This window comes from Pseudorca crassidens, chromosome 12, assembly GCF_039906515.1.
Source record: "Pseudorca crassidens isolate mPseCra1 chromosome 12, mPseCra1.hap1, whole genome shotgun sequence".
NCBI lineage: Eukaryota > Metazoa > Chordata > Mammalia > Artiodactyla > Delphinidae > Pseudorca > Pseudorca crassidens.
The window spans coordinates 43,949,916-43,977,774 of NC_090307.1; the positions used below are offsets into that span (position 1 = coordinate 43,949,916).

The following is a 27,859-nucleotide window of genomic DNA, read 5'->3' on the forward strand; positions in this document are numbered from 1 at the left end:
GACACGGGTTCGTGCCCTGGTCCGGGAAGATTCCACATGCCGCGGAGCGGCTAGGCCTGTGAGCCATGGCCGCTGAGCCTGTGCGTCTGGAGCCTGTGCTCCGCAATGGGAGAGGCCACAACAGTGAGAGGCCCGCGTACCGCAAAAACAACAACAACAAAACAAAAACAACAAAAAAGAACTGTGTTAGTTGCATTTCATAAATGTTCATATGCTGTGAGTTTATTTTTAATTAGGTAAAAAATATTTTTAAAATTCTTTTGTGATTTCTTTTTGGACCTATTATTTATTTAGAAGTTGCTATTTAATTTGCAAATATTTGGGGATTTTTCGAATTTTTTTCCCCAATTTTTTTTGTCGATTTCTAATTTAATTTTTTGTGTTTAGAAACATTTCAATCACATTAAAATTATTTAGAATAAAAATTGCCTAGCATTTTATCTATCTTGGAGAATATTCTGTGTGTGGTTGAAATTAATATGTATTCTGCTTTTGTTAGGTGCAGTGTCTGTAAATGTGTTAGGTGAAATCCCTGAAACCCTAATATCCTTTGCTTCCCATTTTGATATATCTGTTTGGTATAGGAGACTGGGGAGAAAGCCTAAGGCTCACCCAAATGACAAGTCCAATAAGAAGTCATTACATGAAGCTGAGGATCCAAAGGTTTCCATCCCCAGCATAAATAAGTGTGAATCATGAATAAACCTATTGCTCAGATTGAATAGTAAAGAAAGTTGCTTGTTTCACTTAGCAGAGGAAAGCAAACAGTATTCCAAGAATTCTTAATGTACTGATTCAAATGGATTTGTGACTGAAATTCCTGCTGTCTGTGTATCTGAAAATACACAGTGGAGAATGTCATTTAAATGTTCTGTGGGTTGGTAGTAAAGCTAGGCATCTTCAGGAGCAAAGACAGATTTTTTTCTGGAAGATTGAAAATTCAATCCAAATATCAGGGAACTCTCTCAGATAGGGTTTCAAGATAAAAAATAACTCAATATCAAATATCATAAAACACAAAGATGCAGATTCAATGAGTGTGAGCTGGTAAAAACAGCAGAATCTTACTCAAAAAGTTTTCAGATATTGAACATGAGATTATAAAATGAGTATGTTTACTATGTTTCAAGAAATAAAAAGAGAAGTTTGAAAGTAAAAACAAGGACTAAGAGACTAATTTTAAAAGAAAGCAAAAGTGGAAATAAAAAAGACTTCCTAGATATTAAAATATTCAAAATTAATAACACAGTGGTTGGTTAAATGGTTTGTTAGACTAAGGAAGAGAAAAGTAATATCTGTGAACTTGGAAGAATTTGAATGGAATGCATCACAGGTACACAAGGAGAAGGAAAATATAAATAAAATATTTAAAAGCATTGAGTATAAGATGAGAAAGTATGATGAATATCTAATAGAAGATCAGCATGGAGATAATGATGGTAATACTTAACAAGATGGTGACTGACTTTTTAAAACAAAAATGCTACTGTTGGGCTTCCCTGGTGGCGCAGTGGTTGAGAGTCCGCCTGCCGATGCAGGGGACACGGGTTCGTGCCCCGGTCCGGGAAGATCCCACATGCCGCGGAGTGGCTGGGCCCGTGAGCCATGGCCGCTGAGCCTGCGTGTCCGGAGCCTGTGCTCCGCAACGGGAGAAGCCACAACAGTGAGAGGCCCGCATACCACACAAAAAAAACCAACAAATGTTACTGTCTAATTAGGATAAACAAAGTAAAAGGGAATGGTGTCAAATATTGCACAAATTCAAGAAATTAGAAAACATTTAGAACTGTATCATTAAATCTTACTAAAATTATCTTCACATGAGTGAAAAAAGCTAAATTATTATTTAAAGGAAGATAAATAGCTTTTATAATATCAGAAAAGAAGATGGATTCATAGTTATTGAAATATATGACTTCAGAATTTAGAAAAATAAAAGTAAAATAAATACAAAGGAAAAAAACAGAAAACCAATTACAAAATTGTTAAATAATGAAATATATATAATTCCAAAGATATGCAGAACTACATGTTGATAAATAAAAAAAGAATAATAAAAAAAAAGGAAAACCAGTGGCAAAATTAATCAAGAACACAGAGAAAATATATGAATAAATCCAATTAGAAATTAAAATGGTATCTAAAAATGTAGCAGTGATTAATAATAAGGAAGATATTCAGAACAAATCTCTTAGAATATTATTGAAATTTTGAGGAACTAGATAAATTCACAGGAAAAATGGATTGATGAATAAATAGATAACCAAAATATACATATACGCCTTTGACTTAATAACTAAAAATCCTTCCCTGCAAAATGTGTACATATATACATACATACTAGGGCAATAGAACTTTACATGCAATTTCAAACTTCCACAAGATCACAGAGAACAGAAATAAAAGAAACTACAACTGATATAAGAAGCTAGCATAAATAATAAAGCAAATTAGACGAGGACAGTACAAATATGGAAAATTATAAGCCCAAATCACGAGTATATATGCAAAGTATCTTCAGTGAATACAGCAGCAAAACCCACCAATAAGTTTATTTTTAAAAAGATGAAAAGAGCCTCAAGCTAGCCAATGTAATTTTATTCCAAGAGTTCAAGGTTAGGCTAACCTTAGAAATTTAACAGCATAAGGAGGAAATATTTTATATAGTTTCTCTAAAATTGTCCTAGTCTGTTAATTGACATTTAATTTAATTTATAATTTATATTTATTTTATTTGAGGGAAATTTCCATATTTATTACTTCAAATATTTTTATACAAAACAGAAAATTTTTATCCATTTATTCAAATTCTCTTTTCTATTGTTTGATAGCATTTTGTCATTTTCTTCCTATAGGCCTTGCACAACTCAGGTTTATCACTAGATCTGTCCGTTTTAATTTGTTTTAATTTTACTGTTGTGAGATTATTCTGTTTTCAACATAATCTTTATTTTTGTGGATAAACTTTATTTTGTATATTAATTTTATATGAATTATTTTTATAATTTTCAGTGATTTTTATATAGTTTAATCCCTTTGATGGTGAGTGAAGAAAGCAATATATTTTTAGTGCAATACTAAAATAACTTATTTTAGGGACTTACCTGGCGGTCTAGTGACTAAGACTCCATGCTTCCACTGCAGGGGGCACAGGTTCCATTCCTGGTCAGGGAACTAGGATCCTGCATGCCACACGGCATGGCCAAAAAATAAAAATAAAAAAGTAACTTATTTTAGATTTAGTAAGATTCACAGATAAGTAATTTCTGAAACTAAAATATTTCATATTTATTATCAAATAAAGATGTCCTTCTGGAGCTTTTGTTTTAAAATTTGATTTTCTTTTTTATTTTATCATCATATGTCTAGAACACGAGGCCTATTTGAAAGATATTGTAGAACTACGATGGCACCTTGAAGATAAAACTCATCGACTAAAACGTTTGGAGGAGGAAAAGGAGAAATTAGAAGAAGCTAATGCAAAGCTTCAAGCAGACATAGACAACGTGATTAAACATCGCCCTCTACTGCTTGCAAAGCGAGACCAGGAGCTTGTAGCTCTGAAGGAACATTATCAGAAAAAAATTGAGGTAAAGGAATAAATGAATGGATTTGCATTTTACAGATTGTTTCTTAGTTATAAAAATTTCAACTATAAGAAGTTAACATATCTTTCAAGGGTTCATTCTCGTTGAAAATTGACCTGCTATTTATTTTCTAAAGGAATTATCAAGTGACACACAGTACAGTTGATTGATATTCATTTAAACTTTTCCCATACTTTTAAACTTAGGAATATTAATAATATTTAGTAGTCTACTAATACGATTTTGGAGATTTAACACATTATGGTATTATTTGAATCCGTAAATCAAACTTAGAAAGAATGTCATCAATTTCATTGTTGATGAAAATATGTAACTGACATGAGCAGCCATGATCATGTTCCTCTCTATGTACATGTGAATTTTTCTTGGCTGTATATCTAGTGGAGTATCTACTGAGTCATGGGTTATATACATTTTCAACTTCATTAGATAAAATCACATTGCTCTCCAAAGTGTCTCTGACAGCTTACATTCCTAAAGTAGTAGCAGTGCTGGAGACGTCCCATTTCTCCACTGTGGACAAGAATTCTAGTAGTATCATTTTTTCTTAATAGTAGCCCCCTTATTTAGTTGGATGGCAATGTGTCAGGCTAAAAGTCATCCCCCAAATTGCCTTTACTCATGGTATTTCTAATGAGATGTAGGTAGGAGTTATATAGGGGTTTTTTTAGGAAAGCTTCTTGAAATGGACTGACTCACTCAGAAGTAGCACCCTTAGCCATCTCCTAAACTTACAGCAACCCAGATATGACAGCTGCAGCTCTGATTTGATTTTATAGCACAAAGCAACCTTGAGAATGGAACCCAGATCCAGAATGGCTGAATAGAAAGGCAGAAGATACCTTGTATCTATTTCTGGGAGAGAAAAATAAACTATAATCTTGTTTCTTTGACTTATTTCTGCTATAGCCAAACCCAGTCCTAACTGATCCACCTCACATTTTTGTCAACATTTTTATTGTCATACTTTAAAGTTTGTCAATAGGTGTGTGAATTGGTATCCCTTTATTATTTTAGTGTGTTTTTCCCCGATAGTGGACATAGGCATTTCTGAGTCAGGGGTAGCAGGGTTGTTGAGCAGCTGGAAGACCATGCTTGGTAATGGGAGGAAAATATGAAAACACATTCTAGCAGATCAAGAAAATAGCAACCTTTGCATAGAGCTTATCAGAGTCACTGTGATGATTAATTTTTTGAGTCAACTTGGCTGGGCCAGGATGCCCAGGTATTTGATCAGACGTTATTATAGATGTTTCTGTGAAGCAGTTTTTTGGATGAGATTAACATTTAAATCAATGGACTTTTAATAAAGCAGATAGGCAAGAAAAATAAATAAAAGGCATCCAGATTGTAAAGGAAGAAGTAAAATGATCTCTATTTGCAGAGGACATGATCTTACATATAGAAAATCATGAAGAATTCACAAAACAAACTATTAGAGCTAATAAACAAGTTTAGTAAAGTTGGAGGATGCAAGCTCAACACACAAAACTCAGTTGTATTTTCATATACTAGTTTTGAACAATCCAAAAATGAAATTAAGAAAACAGTTCTACTTAATACCATTAAACATGATAAAGTAGGAATAAATTTAATAAAGTGCAAGAGTTTTTCACTAAAAACTATAATATTTTGCTGAAATAAATTAGACCTAAATAAATAGAAAGATAATCCATGTTCACGGATTTGACTTAATATTGTTAATATGTCAATGGTACCCAAAGCTATCTTCAGATTAAATGCAATATCTGACAAAGTCTCAAGATCTTTTTGCAGAAATTGAAAAGCCTGTTCTAATATTGATACGGAATTGCACGGGATCCCAAAAAGCCAAAACAGTCTTGGAAATGAAGGACACCTTAGAGAATTCACACTTTCTGATTTTAAAACTTAGTACAAACCTGTAGGAAGCAAAAAAAAAGTGGCATTTGCATAAATACAGAAAAGTAGAGAGTAGAATTGAGATTGCAGAAATAAACCCATTTATCTATGGTTAATTGCTTTTGACAAGGGTGCCAAGACCATTTGTGGGGAAAGAGTAGTCTCTTCAACAAATGGTGCTGGGACATTGGATATCCACATGTATTCAAAAGAGTAAAGTTAAGACCCCTACTTCCCAGCACATACACACGTTAATTAAAAATGGATCATAATTCTACATGTAAGAGCTAAAACTATAAAACTCTTAAAAGAAAACTTAGGGGTAAATCTTCATCACCTTGAATTTGGAAATGGTTTTTTTAGATATGACACTAAAAGCATAAGCAGCATAAGAAAAAATAGAGAAATTGGACTTCATCAAAATTAAAACCTTTTGTCCATTACAGTACACTACCATAAAAGTAAAAAGACAACTTACAGAATGAGAGAAAATGTTGCAAATTATATATTACAAAAGGTGTAGTATGCAGGATATATAAAGAACTTTTATAATTCAACAACCAGAAAAGACAAACAACCCATTTAAAAATGGGCAAAAGACTTGAGCAGACATATCTCCAAAAGACATAGAAATGGGCAGCAAACACATGAAAAGATGGATGCTTAACATCATTAGTCATTAGGAAAATGCAAACCAAACCCACAATGAGATACCACTCATACCCATTAGGATAAAGTTAAAAACAAAGTGTAAGATAACCAGTTTGGGTGAGGATGTGGAGAAACTTGAACCATTGTACTCTGCTGGTGGGAATGTAAAATGGTAGAGCCACTGTGGAAAACAGTTTGGTGTTTCCTCAGAAAGTAAAACAGAATTACCATATGCTTTAGCAAATCCACTCCAAGGTATATACCCCCAAATAATTGAAAACTGATGTTAAAAAACAAACAAAAAGGGCTGCCCTGGTGGCGCAGTGGTTGAGAGTCCGCCTGCCGATGCAGGGGATGTGGGTTCGTGCCCTGGTCCGGGAGGATCCCACGTGCCGCGGAGCGGCTGGGCCTGTGAGCCATGGCCGCTGAGCCTGCGCGTCCGGAGCCTGTGCTCCGCGGCGGGCAAGGCCACAGCAGTGAGGGGCCCGCGTACCACAAAAATAAATAACTAAATAAATAAAAAGCAAAACACAAAACCCTTGTACGTAAATGTTCATAGCAGTGCTGTTCAGAACAGACAAAGGTGAAACTGTCCAGTGCCCTTCAACTGATGAATGACTAAACAAAATGTAATACATCCACACGATGGAATATTATTCAGCCATAAAAAGAAATGAAGTACTGATGTATGTCACAACATGGGTAAACCTTGAAGCATTATGCTAAAAGAAGCCAGGTACAAAAGATCACATATTATATGATTTCATTTAGCTGAAATATCCAGAATAGGTAAATCCATAAAGATGGAAAGCAAATTCATGATCGCTGGAGGGTTGGAGACGTGTAAGATAGTGTTTTGTTTGTAATATAGCTTTGTTTTGTTTTGTTTTATTCTGCTGTCTTGACTGAGGTCCTGGCTAAAGGCCTGCTGAAGCAACCCAACAGCTTAAATAATGCAAGACCTCTAGCCAATGTGCTTGAGCCTTAATACATTGCTACTTGCAAACTAAGCTCAAAGGCTCAACGTGACCTTCAAATTCTACAAGCAGCTCAGTCTCATAACACTGTGGAGCCACAAAAATATTATTAACATCAACCTAGGAGAGTATCCATGTGGGAAGGTTGTACCAGTCCCACACTGAGCCCGTCCAAGAGCTTTCCTTGGAGATGAATTTGCTTCATATGACATCACCAATGTCCCCAACACTGAGACCACCACCCCAGCAATACCTACGGGACAAATTGGACACAGGACATTATTTATTGCTTTTCTTCCTTTGATAGTAGAAATTCTATTATGTTTCCTGAGCCTTTGTTTGCTTATCCCATCATCTTGGTATAATCCTGGCTCCCTGCCAAAGTCTCTACCCCTACGTTCCTGTGCCTAAAGGAAAATCTTGTAGAGGTTACTAATATCTGTGCTATTCTAGAAATTAATGGGCACGTAGGGACAGTTTTATGTCCTCCCCTTCCAAATCTGTATACATTTTGCTGTATTATATTGCCTCTAGTAAGGCTAGGACCTTTGCTGGCTGAGATCTCCACTACAATGCTGACTAGAGGGAGTAATATTTGGCATCATTGTCACATTCCCAGTTTCAAAGGGGAAGAATTAATAAATTTTTTTCTATTAAGTAAGATGTTACATGGTGCTAGACTTGATTTGCTAATTATTTGTTTAGGGTTTTAAATCTAAATTCATGAATAAGAAGGTCATATAATTATTTAATAATGTCCTTGTCAGGTTTGGGTTTTAAGGGTTTGCTAGATTTTTAAAGGTAACTTGGGAGTATTTCTTCTTTTCCTATTATCTAGAAGAGTGCGAAAGACTAACATTATTAATTAGCATTTACTATTGAAGCCATCTAGCTAAAGTTTTCCAGTTTTGTTTCTTGTTTGTTTTGGAAAGGTTTTTAATTACAAATTCAATTTCCTCAATAAGATTGTTCAGTTATTCTGTTTCTTCCTGTGTCCATTTTGGTTAGTTGTAGTTTTCTAAGAATATGTCCATTTCATCACAATTTCAAATTTTGTTGGAAGACTTTCTTAGTATCCTTTTATCTTTTCTATAGTCTATAGAATATGTAGTGCTTTCCTTTTTCATTCCTGATATTTACTTGTGCCTTCTCTTAAATGTTATATATTTATATGTTTATAACATGATATATCTTCTTCTGTATACACGATAACCATCCATCACCATACAGTTGACCCCCTTTACCCACTTCTCCCTCCCCTTCCCTTCTGGTAACCACTACTCTGTTTTCTGTATCTACATGTTTCTTTGGTTTGGTTTGGTTTGTTCACTTATTTTGGAGTTTTTTATTTGTTTTTTACGTTCCACATATGAGTTAAATCACACGATATTTGTCTTTCTTCATCTGACTTATTTCACTTAGCATAATACCCTCAAGGACCGTCCATGTTGTCACAAATGGCAAGATTTCTTTCTTTTTTTATGGTTGAGTAGTATCCGTTTTATAGATATATATACATGTGTGTGTGTGTGTGTGTATATATATACCACATCTCTTTATCTCTTCATCCATTCATCCCTTGATGGGCACTTAGGTTGTTCCATATCTTGGCTATTGTAAATAGTGATGCAGTGAACATTGGGGTGCATATATATTTTCAAATTAGTGTATTCATATTCTTTGGATTAATACCCAGAAGCAGAATAGCTGGATCATATGTTAGTTCTATTCTTAATTTTTCTGAGGAATCTGCATACTGTTTTCCATAGTGGCTGCATTCCCACTAACAGTTCACAAGGGTTCCCGTTTCTCCACATCCTCTCAACACTTGTTATTTCTTCCTTTTTTGATAATAACCATTCTAATTGGCATGTGGTAAAATCTCATTGTGGTTTTTATTTTCATTTCCATAATAATTAGTGATGTTGAATACCTTTTCAAGTATGTGCCTGTTGGCCATCTGTATGTCTTCTTTGGAAAAAAGTCTATTGCTGTACACCTGAAACTAACACAACATTGTAAATTAATTATACCCCAATAAAAATTTTAAGAAAAGAAACAGGATGGCAGGACGCCCCCCCCCCCAAAAAAAAAGGTCTGTTCAGCCCCTTTGCCCATTTTTAAAAATTGAAGTATAGTTGATTTACAGTGTTGTGTTAATTTCTGGTGTATGGCAAAGTGATTAAGTTATACATACATATACATTCTTTTTTATATTCTTTTCCATTATGGCTTATCACAGGATATTGAATATAGTTCCCTGTGCTATACAGTAGGACCTTGTTGTTTATCCCCTTTGCCCATTTTAAAATTGAGTTGTTTGGTTTTTTGTTGTTGTTGAGTTGTATGAGTTCTTTATATATTTTGGTTATTAACCCCTTATTGGTTATATGATTTGCAAATATCTTCTATTCGGTAGGTTGTCTTTTTGTTTTGTTGATGGTTTCCTTTGCTGCGCAGACTATCTAATTATGTACACATAAAATCTAGACAAGTCCACAGATGAATTACAGTTGCATACAAAGGTAAAATTTTAAAATCCATACATTACTATATACCAGCAACAAATCTGAAAATAAAATTTATTTTAAAATAGCATCTGTTAGAGCATAAAATAAAACATATCTAGGAATAAATGTAACAAATGATATGCAAAGCCCCTATTCAGAAAACTATGACTATTACTGAGAGAAATTTAAAAGTGCTACATAGATAAATATGTTAATGTATTAGAAGGCTAAATTTTGTAGCATTCGCTCCAAATTGATCTGTAAATTAAATACAGTCACAAAATCTCAACAGGTCTCTTTGTGGACCTTGACAAGCTAATTCTAAAATGTATGTGGTATATGTATACAATGGAATATAATTCAGCCTTTAAAAAGAAGGAAGCCTTCCATATGTGACAACATGGAGGAACCTGGAGAACATTATTGTGCTAAGTAAATAAGCAGGTCACAGATAAATACTGCATGATTCCACTTACATGAGGTATCTATAATAGTCACGCTCATAGAAGCACAGAGTAGAATGGTGGTTGGTAGGGGCTTGGGGAGGGGAAATGGAGAGTTGTTTTTCAATGGATATAAAGATTTAGTTATGTGAGATGAATAAGTTCTAGAGATCTGCTGTACAGCATAGTGCCTACAGTTTACTGTGTTGTACACTTAAAATTTTGTTAAAAGATAGATAATCATGTTAAATGTTCTTATCACAATAAAATTAATACAATGAAATAAAAATTAATGAAAATTACTGCTGTTTTCGGGAGGCTACTGCCTCATATAGATCCACCACTCGGCCCCTGGGTAAAGGACTGCTCCCTCCTTAGTACCTTGTTCTACTCCTCTCCCTCCAACTTTCCAACAGGACATCCTGAACTGGAGTTCCTTCCAACCATGACCACTACAACCACCCTTTCCCTTTAGTCTGATAGAGAAGAGAGGCCGGGAGAGAGAAGGGAGTATGTTTATGATATCTAATAATTAATGAAAACAATAAAAATGGAATATTTTGGGCCCTTGCATTAAGATAGTAATGGTTATTCATGAGTGAGAAGATTATAGGTAATTTATAAAATTTTCTTTTTTCATCTGTGTTTTCTGATTTTTCTACAATATTTGAACAATAAAAAGTCAGTTTTTGTAGGTAAAAAAATAATGATTTTATTTTGGTCATGTTAACTGGGATATTAAAGTCATTTTCTTCAGTAACTTTTCTACATCTCTAGTATTGATGCCTCTCAGGGTAAAAGAAACCTGAAACTACTGTGCTAAACAATAGACTAAATATGGAAAGAAAATTGACATAAAGAATGTTTATAATCTAAATCAAAACTACTTTAGGGGTTTCCCTGGTGGCGCAGTGGTTGGGAGTCCGCCTGCCGACGCAGGGGACACGGGTTCGTGCCCCGATTCGGGAGGGTACCACATGCCGTGGAGCAGCTGGGCCCGTGGGACATGGCCACTGAGCCTGCGCATCTGGAGCCTGTTCTCCACCACGGGAGAGGCCACAGCGGTGCGAAGCCCGCGTACCGCAAAAGAACAGAACAAAACAAAACAAAAAAAAACAACTACTTTAACTCCCTTCTCTGATCTTTCTCTTGTCTGATTATTTTAATTAGCCGTTAAGTGCATATATTAGCACACATATTTTTATTTCTAGGTAATGGAACTATACAAACAGGTTCATGGAGAACATGAAGAAGCTGTAGAAAATCTTGAAAAAGTCAAATTCAAAGCTAAACAAAGTAAAATAGACATGGAAAATGATATTCGTGATGATGAAATAACCATAGAAGCCTACAAGTAAGTATTTTTCACAAATGTTACTTATAGCATTTAGAAGTAAAATATTAATTAAAATGTAATATATATTCCTGTATAAGAAATTCAGATAAAGAGAAAGGGAAGAATCTAAATTGCCACATCTATCTTGTTACCAAGTTTATGTATAAATTAAAATGTCTTTTACATATGTAAACTAATTGTGTATAAATTCCTAAAGCAGTATTTTTCTGTGTCATTTTAAAGCTCTTGATACATGTTGCCAAATTGCCTGTGGCTATGCTATAACAGTATATATCCCTGCTAACTATGTGAAAAAGTAACTCTTTGAAAAAAGATTCCAGCATGGGATACTATAAAAAACAAATTATATAGCCCTGTATTAATTATAAGCATAGCATCTAATTAATTAAACTCATTTTTTTGATTTCTAGTAAAATGTAATATTTTAAATATATATAGATTAATTATATTTTGCATATTATTGACTTTTTATTACATTTCTGATGTATTTATATTTTATGATATTCTTCTACTTCCTCTTGTTGGTTTTAAATTCTTCATGTTTCTGTATGATATAAAATTTTTATTTATTCAAACTGATCAGTGGTTTAGTACAGAAAAAGTCATACTCACTATGGAGCTAGAGTCAAGTAAATATAAGCAAAATGAAGAGCAAAAGTTTGTACCTCATCCTATGATCTGGATAACATGCACTTATTAAGATATTTATATTTCCTCACATCTGATGTCTATTTCAACATGTGCTTAAACATTATTTTTTTAATTGAGATATAGTATAAGTACAATATTATATAAGTTATAGTTATACAACATAGTGGTTCACAATTTTAAAGGTTATACTGCATTTGTAGTTACAAAATATTGGTTACATTCCCTGTGTTGTACAGTATATCCTTGTAGCTTATTTATTTTATACATAATAGTTTTTACTTTTAATCCCCTAAACGCTTTCGTGCCCTCCGCACTTCCCTCTCCCCACTGGTAACCACTAGTGTAGGTCTGTAGGTCTGTTTCATTTTTGCTGTATTCATCAGTTTGTTTTAGTTTTTAGATTCCACATATAAGTTATATCATACAGTATTTTTCTTTCTCTGTCTGGCTTATTTCACTTAACATAATACCCTCAAAGTCCATCCACATTGTTGCAAATGATAAGATTTTATTCTTTTCTTTTTTATTTTTGAGTTTCATTTATTTTTTTATACAGCAGGTTCTTATTAGTCATTCATTTTATACACATCAGTGTATACATGTTAATCCCAATCTCCCAATTCATCACACCCCCACCCCCCACCACTTTCTCCCCTTGGTGTCCATACGTTCTCTACATCTGTGTCTCTATTTCTGCCCTGCAGACCAGTTCATCTGTACCATTTTTCTAGGTTGCACATATAGGCATTAATATACGATATTCGTTTTTCTCTTTCTGACTTACTTCACTCTGTATGACAGTCTCTAGATCCATCCACGTCTCTACAGATGACCCAATTTCATTCCTTTTTATGGCTGAGAAATATTCCATTGTATATATGTACCACATCTTCTTCATCCATTCATCTGTCAGTGGGCATTTAGGTTGCTTCCGCGACCTGGCTATGTAAATAGAGCTGCAATGAACATTTGGGTGCATGTGTCTTTTTGAATTATGGTGTTCTCTGGGTATATGCCCGGTAGTGGGATTGCTGGGTCATATGGTAATTCTGTTTCTAGTTTTTTAAGGAACTTCCATAGTGTTCTCCATAGTGGCTGTATCAATTTACATTCCCACCAACAGTGCAAGAGGGTGCCCTTTTCTCCACATCCTCTCCAGCACTTGTTGTTCATAGATTTTCTGATGATACCCATTCTAACTGGTGTGAGGTGATGCCTCATTGTAGTTTTGATTTGCATTTCTCTAATAATTAGTGATGTTGAGCATTCTTTCATGTGTTTGTTGGCAGTCTGTATATCTTCTTTGGAGAAATGTCTATTTAGGTCTGCCCATTTTTGGATTGAGTTGTTTGTTTTTATAATACTCAGCGGCATGAGCTGTTTATATATATTGGAGATTAATCCTTTGTCCGCTGATTCATTTACAAATATTTTCTCCCATTCTGAGGGTTGTCTTTTCATCTTTCTTATGGTTTCCTTTGCTGTGCAAAAGCTTTTAAGTTTCATTATATCCCATTTGTTTATTTTTGTTTTTATTTCCATTACTCTAGGAAGAGGATCAAGAAAGATCTTGCTGTGATTTATGTCAAAGAGTGTTCTTCCTATGTTTTCCACTAAGAGTTTTATAGTGTCCAGTCTTACATTTAGGTCTCTAATACATTTTGTGTTTATTTTTGTGTATGGTGTTAGGGAGTGTTCTAATTTCATTCTTTTACATATCACTGTCCAGTTTTCCCAGCACTACTTATTGAAGAGACTGTCTTTTCTCCATTGTATATCCTTGCCTCCTTTATCATAGATTAGTTGACCTTAGGTGCGTGGGTTTATTTCTGGGCTTTCTGTCTTGTTCCATTGATCTATATTTCTGTTTTTGTGCCAGTACCATGTTGTCTTGATTACTGTAGCTTTGTAGTATAGTCTGAAGTCAGGGAGTCTGATTCCTCCGGCTCCATTTTTTTTACCTCAAGACTTCTTTGGCTATTTGGGGTCTTTTGTGTCTCCATACAAATTTTAGGATTTTTTGTTCTAGTTCCGTAAAAATGCCATTGGTAACTTGATAGGGATTGCATTGAATCTGTAGATTGCTCTGGGTAGTATAGTCATTTTCACAATGTTGATTCTTCCAAGCCAAGAACATGGTATATCTCTCCATCTTTTGGTATCGTCTTTAATTTCTTTCATCAATGTCTTGTAGTTTTCTGCATACAGGTCTTTTGTCTCCCTAGGTAGGCTTATTCCTAGGTATTTTATTCTTTTTGTTGTAATGGTAAATGGGAGTGTTTCCTTAATTTCTCTTTCAGATTTTTCATCATTAGTGTATAGGAATGCAAGAGCTTTCTGTACATTAATTTTGTATCCTGCAACTTTACCAAATTTGATTAGCTCTAGTAGTTTTCTGGTGGCATCTTTAGTATTCTCTCTATATAGTGTCGTGTCATCTGCAAACAGTGATGGTTTTACTTCATCTTTTCTGGTGTGCATTCCTTTTATTTCCTTTTCTTCTCTGATTGCCGTGGCTAGGACTTCCAGAACTATGTTGAATAATACTGGTGAGAGTGGACTTCCTTGTCTTCTTCCTGATGTTAGAGGAAATGCTTTCAGTTTTTCACCATTGAGAATGATGTTTGCTGTGGGTTTGTCATATATGGTCTTTATTATGTTGATGTAGTTTCCCTCTGTGCCCACTTTGTGCATAGTTTTTATCATAAATCGGTGTTGAATTTTGTCAAAAGCATTTTCTGCATCTATTGAGATGATCATATGGTTTTTCTTCTTCAATTTGTTAATATGGTGTATCACATTGATCAATTTCCATTTTTTGAAGAATCCTTGCATCCCTGAGATAAATCCCACTTGATCATGGTGTATGATCCTTTTAATGTGTTGTTGGATTCTGTTTGCTAGTATTTTGTTGAGGATTTTTGCATCTATATTCATCAGTGATATTGGTCTGTAATTTTTTTTTTTGGTAGTATGTTTGTCTAGTTTTGGTATCAGGGTGATGGTGGCCTCATAGAACGAGTTTGGGACTGTTCCTTCCTCTGCAATTTTTTGGAAGAGTTTGAGAAGGATTGGTGTTAGCTCTTTAAATGTTTGATAGAATTCATCTGTGAAGCCATCTGGTCCTGGACTTTTGTTTGTTGGAAGATTTTTAGTCACAGTTTCATTACTTGTGCTTGGTGTGTTCATATTTTCTATTTCTTCCTGGTTCGGTCTTGGAAGGTTAGACCTTTCTAAGAATTTGTCCATTTCTTCCAGGTTGTCCATTTTATTGGCATAGAGTTGCTTGTAGTAGTCTCTTAGGATGCGTTGTGTTTCTGTGGTGTCTGTTTTAACTTCTCCTTTTCCATTTCTAATTTTATTGATTTGCGTCCTCTCCCTCTTTTTCTTGATGAGTCTGGCTAATGGTTTATCAATTTTGTTTATCTTCTCAAAGAACCAGCTTTTAGTTTTATTGATCTTTGCTATTGTTTTCTTTGTTTTGATCTCATTTATTTCTGCTCTGATCTTTATGATTTCTTTCCTTCTGCTAATTTTGTGTTTTGTTTGTTCTTCTTTCTCTAGTTCCTTTAGTTGTAAGGTTAGATTTTTTTATTTCAAATTTTTCTTGTTTCTTGAGGTAGGCTTGTATAGCTATAAACTTCCCTCTTAGAATTGCTTTTGCCACATCCCATAGTTTTTGGATCGTCGTGTTTTCATTGTCCTTTGTCTCTAGGTATTCTTTTATTTCCTCTTTGATTTCTTCAGTGATCTCTTGGTTTTTTAGTAATGTATTGTTTAGCCTCCATGTGTTTGTGTTTTTTACGTTTTTTTCTCTGTAATTGATTTCTAATCTCATAGCATTGCGGTCAGAAAAGATGCTTGATATGATTTCAATTTTCTTAAATTTACTGAGGCTTGATTTGTGACCCAAGATATGATCTATCCTGGAGAATGTTCCATGCACACTTGAGAAGAAAGTGTAATCTGCTGTTTTTGGATGGAATGTCCTATAAATATCAATTAAATCTATCTGATCTATTATGTCACTTAACACTTGTGTTTCCTTATTAATTTTCTGTTTGGATGATCTGTCCATTGATGTAAGTGAGGTGTTAAAATCCCCCACTATTATTGTGTTACTGTTGATTTCCTCTTTTATAGCTGTTACGGTTGCCTTATGTATTGAGGTGCTCCTATGTTGGGTGCATATATATTTATAATTGTTACATCTTCTTCTTGGATTGATCCCTTGATCATTATGTAGTGTCCTCCCTCATCCCTTGTAACATCGTTTAATTTAAAGTCTGTTTTATCGGATATGAGTATTGCTACTCCAGCTTTCTTTTGATTTCCATTTGCATGGAATATCTTTTTCTATCCCCTCACTTTGAGTCTGTATGTGTCCCTAGGTCTGAAGTGGGTCTCTTGTCGACAGCATATATGTGGGTCTTGTTTTTGTATCCATTCAGCAAGCCTGTGTCTTTTGGTTGGAGCATTTAATCCATTCACGTTTAAGGTAATTATCAATATGTATGTTCCTGTGACCATTTTCTTAATTGTTTTGGGTTTGTTTTTGTAGGTCCTTTTCTTCTCTTGTTTTTCCCACTTAGAGAAGTTCCTTTAGCATTTGTTGTAGAGCCAGTTTGGTGGTGCTGAATTCTCTTAGCTTTTGCTTACCTGTAAAGCTTTTGATTTCTCCATCAAATCTGAATGACACCCTTGCTGGGTAGAGTACTCTTGGTTGTAGGTTCTTCCCTTTCATCACTTTAAGTATATCATGCCACTCCCTTCTGGCTTGTAGAGTTTCGGCTGAGAAATCAGCTGTTAACCTTATGGGAGTTTGCTTGTATGTTATTTGTCGTTTTTCCCTTGCTACTTTCAATAATTTTTCTTTGTCTTTAATTTTTGCCAATTTGGTTACTATGTGTCTCAGCCTGTTTCTCCTTGGGTTTATCCTGTATGGAACTCTCTGCGCTTCCTGGACTTTGGTCGCTATTTCCTTTCCCATGTTAGGGAATTTTTCGAGTATCCTCTCTTCAAATGTTTTCTCTGGTTCTTTCTCTCTTCTCCTTCTGGCATCCCTATAATGCAAATGTTCTTGCGTTTAATGTTGTCCCAGAGGTGTCTTAGGCTATTTTCATTCTTTTTTCTTTATTCTCCTCCGCAGCAGTGAATTCCACCATTCTGTTGTCCAGGTTACTTATCCGTTCTTCTGCCTCAGTTATTCTGCTATTGATTCCTTCTAGTGTATTTTTCATTTTAGTTATTGTTCATCTCTGTTTGTTCTTTAATTCTTCTAGATCTTTGTTAAACACTTCTAGGATCTTCTCGATCTTTGCCTCCATTCTTTTTCTGAGGTCCTGGATCACCATCACTATCATCATTCTGAATTCTTTTTCTGGAAGGCTGCCTATCTCCACTTCATTTAGTTGTTTTTCTGGGGTTTTATCTTGTTCCTTCATCTGGTATATAGCCCTCTGCCTTTTCATCTTGTCTATCTTTATGTAAATGTGGTTTTTGTTCCACAGGCAGAAAGATTGTCATTATTCTTGCTTCTGCTCAAAATTGTATTTTTTTTTATGGCTGAGTAATATTCCATTTTACATATATATATGTATATATGTATGTGTATATATATGTATATATGTATGTATATATATATATATATATATATATATGCAAGCCATATCTTCTTTATCCATTTATTCTACTGGTGGAACTTAGGTTGCTTCCATATCTTGGTAATTGTAAATAATCCGGCTATGTATATTGGGGTGCATGTATATTTTCCAATTAGAGTTCTTGTATTTTTCAGATATATACCCAGGAGTAGAATTGCTGGGTCATATGGTAATTCTATTTTTAGTTTTCTGCGAAACTGCCATACTGTTTTCCACAGCGGCTGCACCAGTTTACATTCCCTCCAACAGTGTAGGAGGGATCCCTTTTCTCCACATCCTTTCCAAAATTTGTTTTTTTTGTGTTCTTTTTGATGATAGCCATTCTGACAGGTGTAACGTGATAGCTCATTGTGGTTTTAATTTACATTTATCTTATGATTAATGTTGTTGAGCATTTTTTAATGTGCCTGTTGGCCTTTTGTACGTCTTCTTTGGAAAAATGTCTCTTCAGGTCTTCTGCCCATTTTATGATTGTGTTACTTGTTTTTTGATGTTGAGTTGTATGAGCTGTTTATATATTTTGCATATTAACCCCTTATCAGTCATGTCATTAACAAATATTTTCTCCCATTCAGTATGTTGTGTTTTTGTTTTGTTGATGGTTTCGTTTGCTGTGCAAAATTTAAGTTCCTTTTTTTTTTTTGATTTTATTTCCCTTGCTTTAGGAGACAGATCCAAAAATATATTGCTATGATTTATGTCACAGAGTGTTCTACCTATGTTTTCTCCTAGGAGTTTTATGGTTTCTGGTCTTACATTTATGTCTTTAAACTGTTTTGAGTTTATTTTTGTATATGGTGTGAGAAAATGTTCTAATATTCTTTTACATGTAACTCTCTAGTTTTCCCAGCACCACTTGTTGAAGAGACTGTCTTTTCTCCATTATACATCTTGCCTCCTTTGTCATATATTAATTAAGTGTGTGAGTTTATGTCTGGGCTCTTTGTTCTATTTCATTGATCTATGTGCCAGTTCTTGTGCCAGTACCATACCGTTTTGATACTGTAGCTTTGCCGTATAGTCTGAAATGAAGGCGTGTGAATCCTCCAGGATTCCTCCTCTTCTTTCTCAAGGTTGTTTTAATTATTTGCAGTCTTTTGTATTTCCCTAAAAATTATAAAATTATTTGTTCTTGTTCTGTGAAAAAAGCCATTGGTCTTTTGATAGGGATTTCATTGAATCTGTAGATTGCTTTTGGTAGTATGGTCATTTTTACAATATTAATTTTTACAATCCAAGAACACAGTATACCTTTCCATTTATTTGTATAGTCTTCAATTTCTTTCATCAGCATCTTATAGTTTTCTGAGTACCTGTCTTTTACCTCCTTAGGTAGGTTTATTCCTAGGTATTTTATTCTTTTTGATGAAATAGCAAATGGGACTGTTTCCTTAATTTTACTTTCTGATAGTTTGTTAGTGTAGAGAAATGCAACAGATTTCTGGATATTAATTTTGTATCCTGCAACTTTAGTGAATTCATTGATGAGCTCTAGTAGCTTTCTGGTGGTGTCTTTAGGATTTTCTATGACTACTATCATGTTACCTACAAACAGCGACAATATTACTTCTTCCTTTCCAATTTGGATTTTTTTTTTTTTTTTTTTTTTGCAGTTCGCGGGCCTCTCACTGTTGTGGCCTCTCCTGTTGCGGAGCACAGGCTCTGGACGTGCAGGCTCAGCCATGGCTCACAGGCCCAGCCGCTCCACGGCATGTGGGATCTTCCCGGACCAGGGCATGAACCCATGTCCCCTGTATCAGCAGGCGGACTCTCAATCACTGCGCCACCAGGGAAGCCCTCCAATTTGGATTTTTATAAATTTCTTTTTCTTGTCTATGCTATGGTTAGGACTTCCAAGACTATGATGAATAAAAGTGACCAGAGTGGGCAACTTTGCTTTGTTCCTATCTTAGAGGAAGTGTTTTCAGCTTTTCACCAATCAGTATGATGTTATCTATGGGTTTGTCATATATGGCCTTTATTATGTTGAGGTATATTCCCTCTATTCCCACTTTAAGAGTTTTTATCAAAAATGGATGTTGAATTTTGTCAAAAGCTTTTTCAACATCTATTGAGATGATCCTATGCTTTTTATTCATATTAACTAATTTGTGGATATTGAAAAATCCTTGTATCCCTGGGATAAATTCCACTTGATCACACTGTATGATACTTTAAATGTTTCTTTGGGTTCCATTTGCTAATATTTTGTTGAGGATTTTTGGATCTGTGTCCATCAGTTATATTGACCTGTAATTTTCTTTTTTTGAGATATTTCAGTCTGGTTTTGGTAACAGGGTGTTTCTGGCCTTGTGGAATGAGTTCAGAAATGTTCCTTCCTCTGCAGTTTTTTGGAATAGTTTGAGGATAGGTGTTAACTCTTCTCTAAATATTTGATAGAATTCACCTGTGAAGCCACCTGGTCCTGGACTTTTGTTCACTGAGAGTTTTAAAATTACTGATTCAATTTCATTACTGGTAATTGGTCTGTTCATATTTTGTATTTCTTCCTGGTTCAGTCTTGTGTGATTGTACATTTCTAAGAATTTGTCCATTTATTCTAGATTGTCCATTTTATTGGAATATAGTTGTTCATAGTAGTCTCTTATGATCTTTTGTATTTCTGTGGTATCAGTTGTAACTTCTCGTTGTTCATTTCTTTTTTTTGGTGGGGGGAAGGGGGCCCTCTCTCTTTTTCTTGATGACAGAAGAGAATTTTTTTCATTAATCTATTTGGCACAAACACATGTTTGTCCATATTAATTACAAATACAACATTATCCATCTTGTACCATTTTCTAAAATTTTTCCTTCTCAATTTTGAATTAGCTGGTGATTTTTATAATTAATATTTAGATGGACCCAAAGGCATATTATTATTACTTCCGTTACTCATTATTATTTGTTACACCATATAACTTACTCGTTAATTTTCTTCTCATTTACATACATTTTCCAGAAGTTCTTTTATAAGCATCAGTGGAGTCATAAATGCTTTATTAAATAAAATTTTAAAGATATGTTTAATTTTCCTTCACTATTTTTTAAGAATTAACAGACATATAGAAACATGATTATGTGTGCTATCAAATGTATAGATTTATGATTTTTTATGTATATACACTCATGTCACCATGCCCCAGGTTAAGATATAAAAAGTTTCCAGCATACTAGAAGTTTTTTCTTGTTCTCCTTCTCAGTCCATACCATTCTCCTAAAAAGTCATCTCCATTCTGACTTCTATCACCATGGTTAGTTTGGTCTGTTCTTGAATTCCATATAAATGGAAACACACAGCATATATTCTTTGGTGTCTTGATTGCTCTACTTTATAGTAATTCTTAACAGGTAAAATGATTCTTCCCATTTTATTCTTCTAAATTTATTCTGATTTAGCAGATACAAGAATGATGAAATCTAAAGTACCAGTGGGGGCAAACCTAGTAACAAAGTTTTACACTGAAAAATTCTTAGAAGGCTGAGGAATTGGTGGCAGCAGTTGATGCTTCAGGAAACAGGGATGAGGAGATAACTAAAATAATACTTAACTCCTGCATTCCATGACACTGGGCAATTGCTCACTTCTTAGTCAAAATCTAGTTTATTATCTGGACTGGGGAAATGGATACCACTGAGAGAAGAAAAATTAACTTCATAAGGAGGAAATTTAACCAAACATGTACATTTTAAATGCTCAGGCTCCCAATCTCTCATTATTGATCTGGCTTCTAGAATTCTGATAGGAAGCCTGTACTCTCCAGATATGGAAGGGTAAAGGAGAAGCTTCTTGCCTATTTGTTTGTTGCTTTAATTTTCATTTATATTGTGAGATTATATCTTTCAGTTTCAGTTATATCTTTCAGTTCATTTGACCCTACTCCTAAAATCAGGCTTATGCATGATAGCATAGCCTGGGCAAATTCAGTAAACACATCATATATTTATTGGCCATTGGCATTTATTTTCTTGTGAATTCTTGTTTATCTTCTCTGCTCGTTTGTCTCTTGGGTAAGTTTTCCATTCCATATTGCATTGTAGGATTTTATTACACACAAATGATTTAATCTTTGATCTCTTATATGGGTTTCAGATAAATCTCCCACTCTATTATTTTGTTTATGGTGTCTTAAAAAATTGGGCTTATCTGTATTACTTGCTAATATTTTATGCAAGTTATACTTTTGTCATTTTCTCACTGTACTTTTTTCATATATTAAACTCTAAGACCATGCTTTAAAGTGACTTTTATATTTGGAACTTGTTTTCTACCTACCAGATAAGATAAGGGATTATGTAGCTTTACAGATTAGCACTGGTCTTTTCTGTGACATGTCACATAGGAAAAAGATCCCCTTGGCAACTACTTCTCTTAAATAGGCCCCTTGTTTTCCTAAGCTGTAGTTTACCGCTTTTTAGCTCTAACTGTGAGGGAGATAAGACAGTACACCAGAGCTTTAGTAATGTGTGATCTTTCCACTTTTACAGCTTCTTCTCTTCTCTTACTTTTTTCCTTTCTTTTTTTCTTTCCTTTCCATCCCTGTACTACCCAACCTCTGAATCAAAGGTGCTTAGGTCTCTCACCTGGAATCAAATCAAAAGGTGGTTTATTTTAAATAATTTACAAATCACTTTTCTCTCAGTTCCTTTCCATCAGAAACAAATTGAAGTTTTTTTCACTACTTACTGTTTATATCTAAGTAGTACTTTTCAGGAGTTTCTTTGGGATGGGAAAAATTTTAGGAATAGATAAATTGCATTAATCTACATGGTTAAGTCAGAAGCTAATTCAGCTATAAGTTAAAATATAATTTCCCCTTCAGTGCGGATAAAATCAACTGTTTTTTCTCTTAGGCAAGAGATAGATAAACTTAACAGTCTGTTTAATTTCCACTGTACATCAATACAAGAAGTTAATATTAATATTGAGAATGAAGAGGCAATGATTAAATTATTGAAGGAAACAAGGTCATCAAGAAAGGAATTAGCTGCTTTATCAAAAACGGTGAGTTTTCATAATTAAAATTTTTAAAAATACTGACATTAGCTTTGTGCCATGGCTATCTGAACTTACTCTCTGTTAATAATTAAATGACAGTTAGCCAGTTTCTTTCTATATTGGTTTTCTATTGCCTATTACCAGAAATTTAGCAGCTTAAAACAGTACCCAGTTATCATGAAGTTTCTCCGGGTCATAGCTCAGCTAGTTCCTCTGCTCCAGATCGTTCCTGATTGAAATCAAGGTGTCATCAGCCCTGCATTTCTTTCTAAAGACTCCAGGATGAATCTGCTTTCAGGCTCATTCAGTTTTGGCAAAATTCACTTCCTGTGGTTTTAGAACTGAGGTCCTTGTTTCCTTGGTGGCTGTCAGCCTGGGATCATTCTCAGCTTTTAGAAGCTACCTGCATCCCCTGGCTGGTGGTTCCCTTCAGGAATGGTGAGCTGAGTCCTCTAACACTTGGTGTCTCACTGATCTTCCCTTATGACTCATCTTTTCTGCCTTCCTCTCCTGTTGCATCTCATTCACTTTAGTAAAAGGAAGCACTAGTAAAACGAAATAATAAAATGATGAAAAGAAATAATAGTTCAGTAAAAGGCAATAATATACATATTCCTGTACAAATTTGCATTCCTACCTAGAGTTAAGAATGGGTTTTTTGCGAGTTTCTATTATAAGGCTCTTGAATTATGTTTTCATTATGGCTTTTTAAATTAATCTATAATTAAGAGTGAGACTGAGCATATATTTAATGGCTTTTTTGGGGGAGGGTCATTTGTATTTCCTTTTCTGTGAAAAACCTGCTCATGGTTTTTACCCTATACATTGATCGATGTTTTTTCTTTTAATTGATTTGTAAGAATTTGTTTTATGTTACAGATTCTAAATATTTTAAAGTTACATGTTAAAAATATTTTCACCCAATCTTCTTCCGTTTCTTTATGGTAACTTCTCATGAAGAGAAACTTCAGTTTTACTGTAGTAAGATTTAATATTTTCCTTTGAGCTATGTTTTTCTGAACTTTTAAAATAAATTTTTTATGCCTTTGAGTCAAAAAATATTCTTTGGTATTTTATTCTAAATGGCTTGAAATTTTGCTTTTCATGTTTAATAATGCTTTTAGATTAAATATGTTTAAAATATTCAAAAAATGAGTTTTTTCTCATTCTATTACTTACAAGTTTAGAAGAAATAAACTATCTGCAGAATTTTAGGAATGCATATTTTACTTGCCAGATATGAAGCATAATCAATTTGAAATTCATATATTGGTATGATGTGAAGTGAGGTTCCAATTACATTTTTCCTTATATAGAAAACAAATTGTTATAACTTACTGTATTTACTTACATATTAATATTTAGAATCATCTCTCACATATGGGGCTTCCTTATTTGTTTTGTGTGGATCTCTTTTTCCATTCTCTTTTTAATTTGTTTGGTCTACTTAACATGTTTATCTCCATACCTAATGTCAACATTAATAAACTTCTGTTATGAGCTTTGATTATCTATTATGATGAATCCCCCAGTCTTACAGTTCTTTAAGAGTTTTAGGCTATTCTTGACCTTTGTGCTTCCATTAAATTTCAGCATTTTCTTGTTCATTTCCTTCATAAATTTTACTGGAATTATGATTGGAATCTCATTCATTTATGTATTATATGATGGAGAAATGAAATCTTTATGATGGGGTCCTTAAACATAAACATGATCTATCTCTCCATTTATTTGGGTAGTTTTACTAAATTGGACCTTAATCAATTTCTTGGAACTTCGTCAAAGGCAGACTCTCTCTGAAAAGGCAGACTCTCTCTGAAAAGTCAGCCTGTGATCAGTCAGACAGATTAACCCTTCTAACTGCACTAAATGTTAAAGTTATTTATTTTGAATTGATTTTTAATGTAATTCTGATTTGTTCATAAAGGTAGTATATATGGTAGATATTATTCATATTTTGTTAAGGCTTAATTTATTTCATACTATATAGGTAAATTGTGTAAATTTTTGATTTTGGAAAAATGCTTTCTCTGATAATGGAGTGCAGTTCTACATAGGTTCATTTTGTGAACTGTGATAATTGGGTTATTTAACTCTTTTATATTTCTGATTTATTTTCTGACTAATGCATCAATTGCTATGAAAGCTGTATTAAAATATATCTCAGTATGATAGTGTTATTTCTTTATTTTCATTTTTTTCTATCCATATTTTTGCTTTACATAATTTGAAGCCATATTTTAGATGAAACTAAGTTTAGAATGTTTCTAATTGATTATTTTCTTAAGATGTGTTTTATTTATATGTTTTGGGGCTATAAATTTTTAGAATCTTTGGAATGCATATTTCACTTACAGATGTGAAGTCGACATCATTAAATTCTTTTTGAACAGTTTAAAGACCATATGTACTTTCCTGACATATATTCTATTTTCCATCATGTTATGCCTCTTATTTAGTAATTCCTGTATTAAGATAATTTCTTATTAATTTACACAATAAATGTTTGATAATATTCATTCCCAGTTTAACACACGGCTCTTTCTTTTTATCAGACATTTCTAATTGGCATTGTTTTTTTTCTTGTTACTAAAGTGTATCTTTTACAAGCTTCTTTAGTGAGCTGGATTGGAATTTCTCAAAATTTTCTTTCTCAGAAAATTTTTGTATTTTGTTTTTATTTATGCAATGTAGGGGGTATGCACCTGAGTTAAGATGGGAGTGGCTTACACCACTGCATAGGCAATGTAGAAGAATCCAGAAATAGGCAAGGCTGAAAATCACTAAACTAAAACACACTGGGCTGAAGTGTCAGAGGGGATGAGTTGGGATGAGTAAGTGGGAAGAAACTGATCTTAAATAGGTAGTAATACAAGTCTCTTTGGAATCTGCCCTTGTTTTCAACCTCCAACTTCTCTCTTGCTGCCTCTTTCCCTCTAACTATTCTCTAGCTACTGGACAAACTGCAAGACACCAGAATGTGCCATGGGTTTCCTTCTTCCAGCTTTTCATAAATACTGTTCCCTCTGATTATGATGTCAGTGTTTAACTCAGCTCATCTTCTCCATCCTACTGTTGTCTGGCTGAATCCTCTCATTTTAAACTTCAACTTGGAAAATTGAAGGAAAATTCTTGGAGAAACCATTTCTTCACTTTGTTCTGTCTGCTTTGAACTCTCGTACTCTGTGTTTACCTCCATACTTGTACTGTTATTGGCACCAACAGTCTGTTGAAATCAATGATTACTTGTATACTTCTTTTTAGATTATAAGCTTTTTAAAGACAGGAAATGCATTGTGATTTTTGTTTTCTCTGTGTAACTTGCACAGTGCCTGTCCCATATTAGGCACTCGATAAAATGTCATAGTAGACATTCAAAAAAAGCCATATTAGGCTTGTCGAATGAGTGAATTAACTAATGAATAAAGGAAGGGAGGGAGGGAGGGAGGTTGGCAGGGAGGGAGGAAGGAAAGAAGGAAGGAAGGAAGGGCAATGGGGGAAAATAACTTCACCTTGTGAGTCTGGAAAGCACTTGATGAGGTGGAATGTAGACTGTAGACATTGAAATAAAATATAATATAATGTTAAATAGTTACGACCTCAATTTTCTAATCATGTTGAAATTTATCATTTATAAAAATATCACTGGTAATAAAATATTTTCAAAGAGGGAAAATTCATTCACTAAACCTAAAAGCACTTTTTAATTTTTTTGATCATTTCTAAAATAGCAAGTCTGGCCCTCCATAACAAAATGTTATTTTTGATGAGATACTGTGAATGTATTTATGAAGTTAGTAATATTCTTCAATTATGGAAATCATTTGTGGGCTATCATACTTTATAGAGAAGATGAGAACATGATGAAGTTTAGATATACTTTTTTTCTGTATCTTCCTCATTATAAAAACCTTTAAGCTAGATTTGCAAAGTGGGCATATTAAGCACTCAATTAAAAGCAATGATGTGCATTATTTCCGTGCATTATTTTTTGGTATGCAATCGGCACTTCTAGTTCAAGAGAAAAATAAAAGATTAGTGCTGCCTAAGTGCACACACAACCTAACTGATCCTTTAAAATTTCAAGGCATATCGTGCTTTCAATTTAGAGTCTTTACCTCATTAATGTACACTTTTCTCCAACTAGTGTTGTCATTGTATCTATGAAAATACATTTTTCCTGTCTCATTTATGCAAACAATGGATTTTGTAACCTAGAAAATATCTTGAAATTGGTTAAGTACTTTAAAAATATTGTCAAGATCAAATTTGTTTTAAATGTAGAAGTAAAGCTGCTTTTCTATAATTTTTCCCCATGTTTTCTTTGAAGTCTACTTCTCCCATAGTTCAGGAATTTGTTTTTAGAATATAATTTCATCATCTGCAACTCTTTGTTTCTTGTGATATTAAAGAAACAGCCATCTACGTTTCATTTTATCCAGTCATTTGATAAAATAATACAAATATGATGTTTAAAGATATAGAAATCCTGGGCTTCCCTGGTGGCGCAGTGGTTGAGAGTCCGCCTGCCGATGCAGGGGACACGGGTTCGTGCCCCGGTCTGGCAAGATCCCACATGCTGCGGAGCGGTTGGGCCTGTGAGCCATGGCCGCTGAGCCTGCGCATCCGGAACCTGTGCTCCGCAACAGGAGAGGAGGCCACAACAATGAGAGGCCCGTGTACCGCAAAAAAAAAAAAAAAAAAAAAGATATAGAAATCCTTTGTGATTTTCATATTTTATTAAACAATGACAGGCATACAAAATATTTTTCATAATTTAGTTTACAGATAAAGTTTGTAAATAAGCGAATTCCTCTTACATATATGATATTTTCATATTTTTGGATGTTGTCTTTTTTAGTAGACATTTAATATTTATTGCTAACTTATTGCTCTAGACACTGTAAGTATAAATCCAAACACCACAAAACATCTATTAAACTATACCTTTTGATTGATATTCTTATTTCAAAATCTTTCAAATTAAGCAGTTTATTTATTAAAAATAAATAAGCTAATAATTATCATTAATACTATTAATGTACCGAATAGGAAACCAGTCTAAAGAAGCAGAGTGATTTATCTCATGCACACAAAGTTATGAAGTGATACAGCCAAACTG

The 27,859-nt window shown here is 34.0% G+C and overlaps 1 protein-coding gene across 1 annotated transcript in view; it reads left to right on the forward strand.

Annotated features, from left to right (window-relative positions):
- CCDC178 (coiled-coil domain containing 178) overlaps positions 1-27,859 on the forward strand; it is a 367,748-nt gene that overhangs the window by 41,347 nt on the left and 298,542 nt on the right. Inside the window, exons 7-9 of the mRNA XM_067701374.1 lie at positions 3,370-3,590; positions 11,282-11,424; positions 22,593-22,743. Of these exons, the coding sequence (XP_067557475.1) occupies positions 3,370-3,590; positions 11,282-11,424; positions 22,593-22,743 (515 nt within the window). The remainder of the gene's footprint in view (positions 1-3,369; positions 3,591-11,281; positions 11,425-22,592; positions 22,744-27,859) is intronic.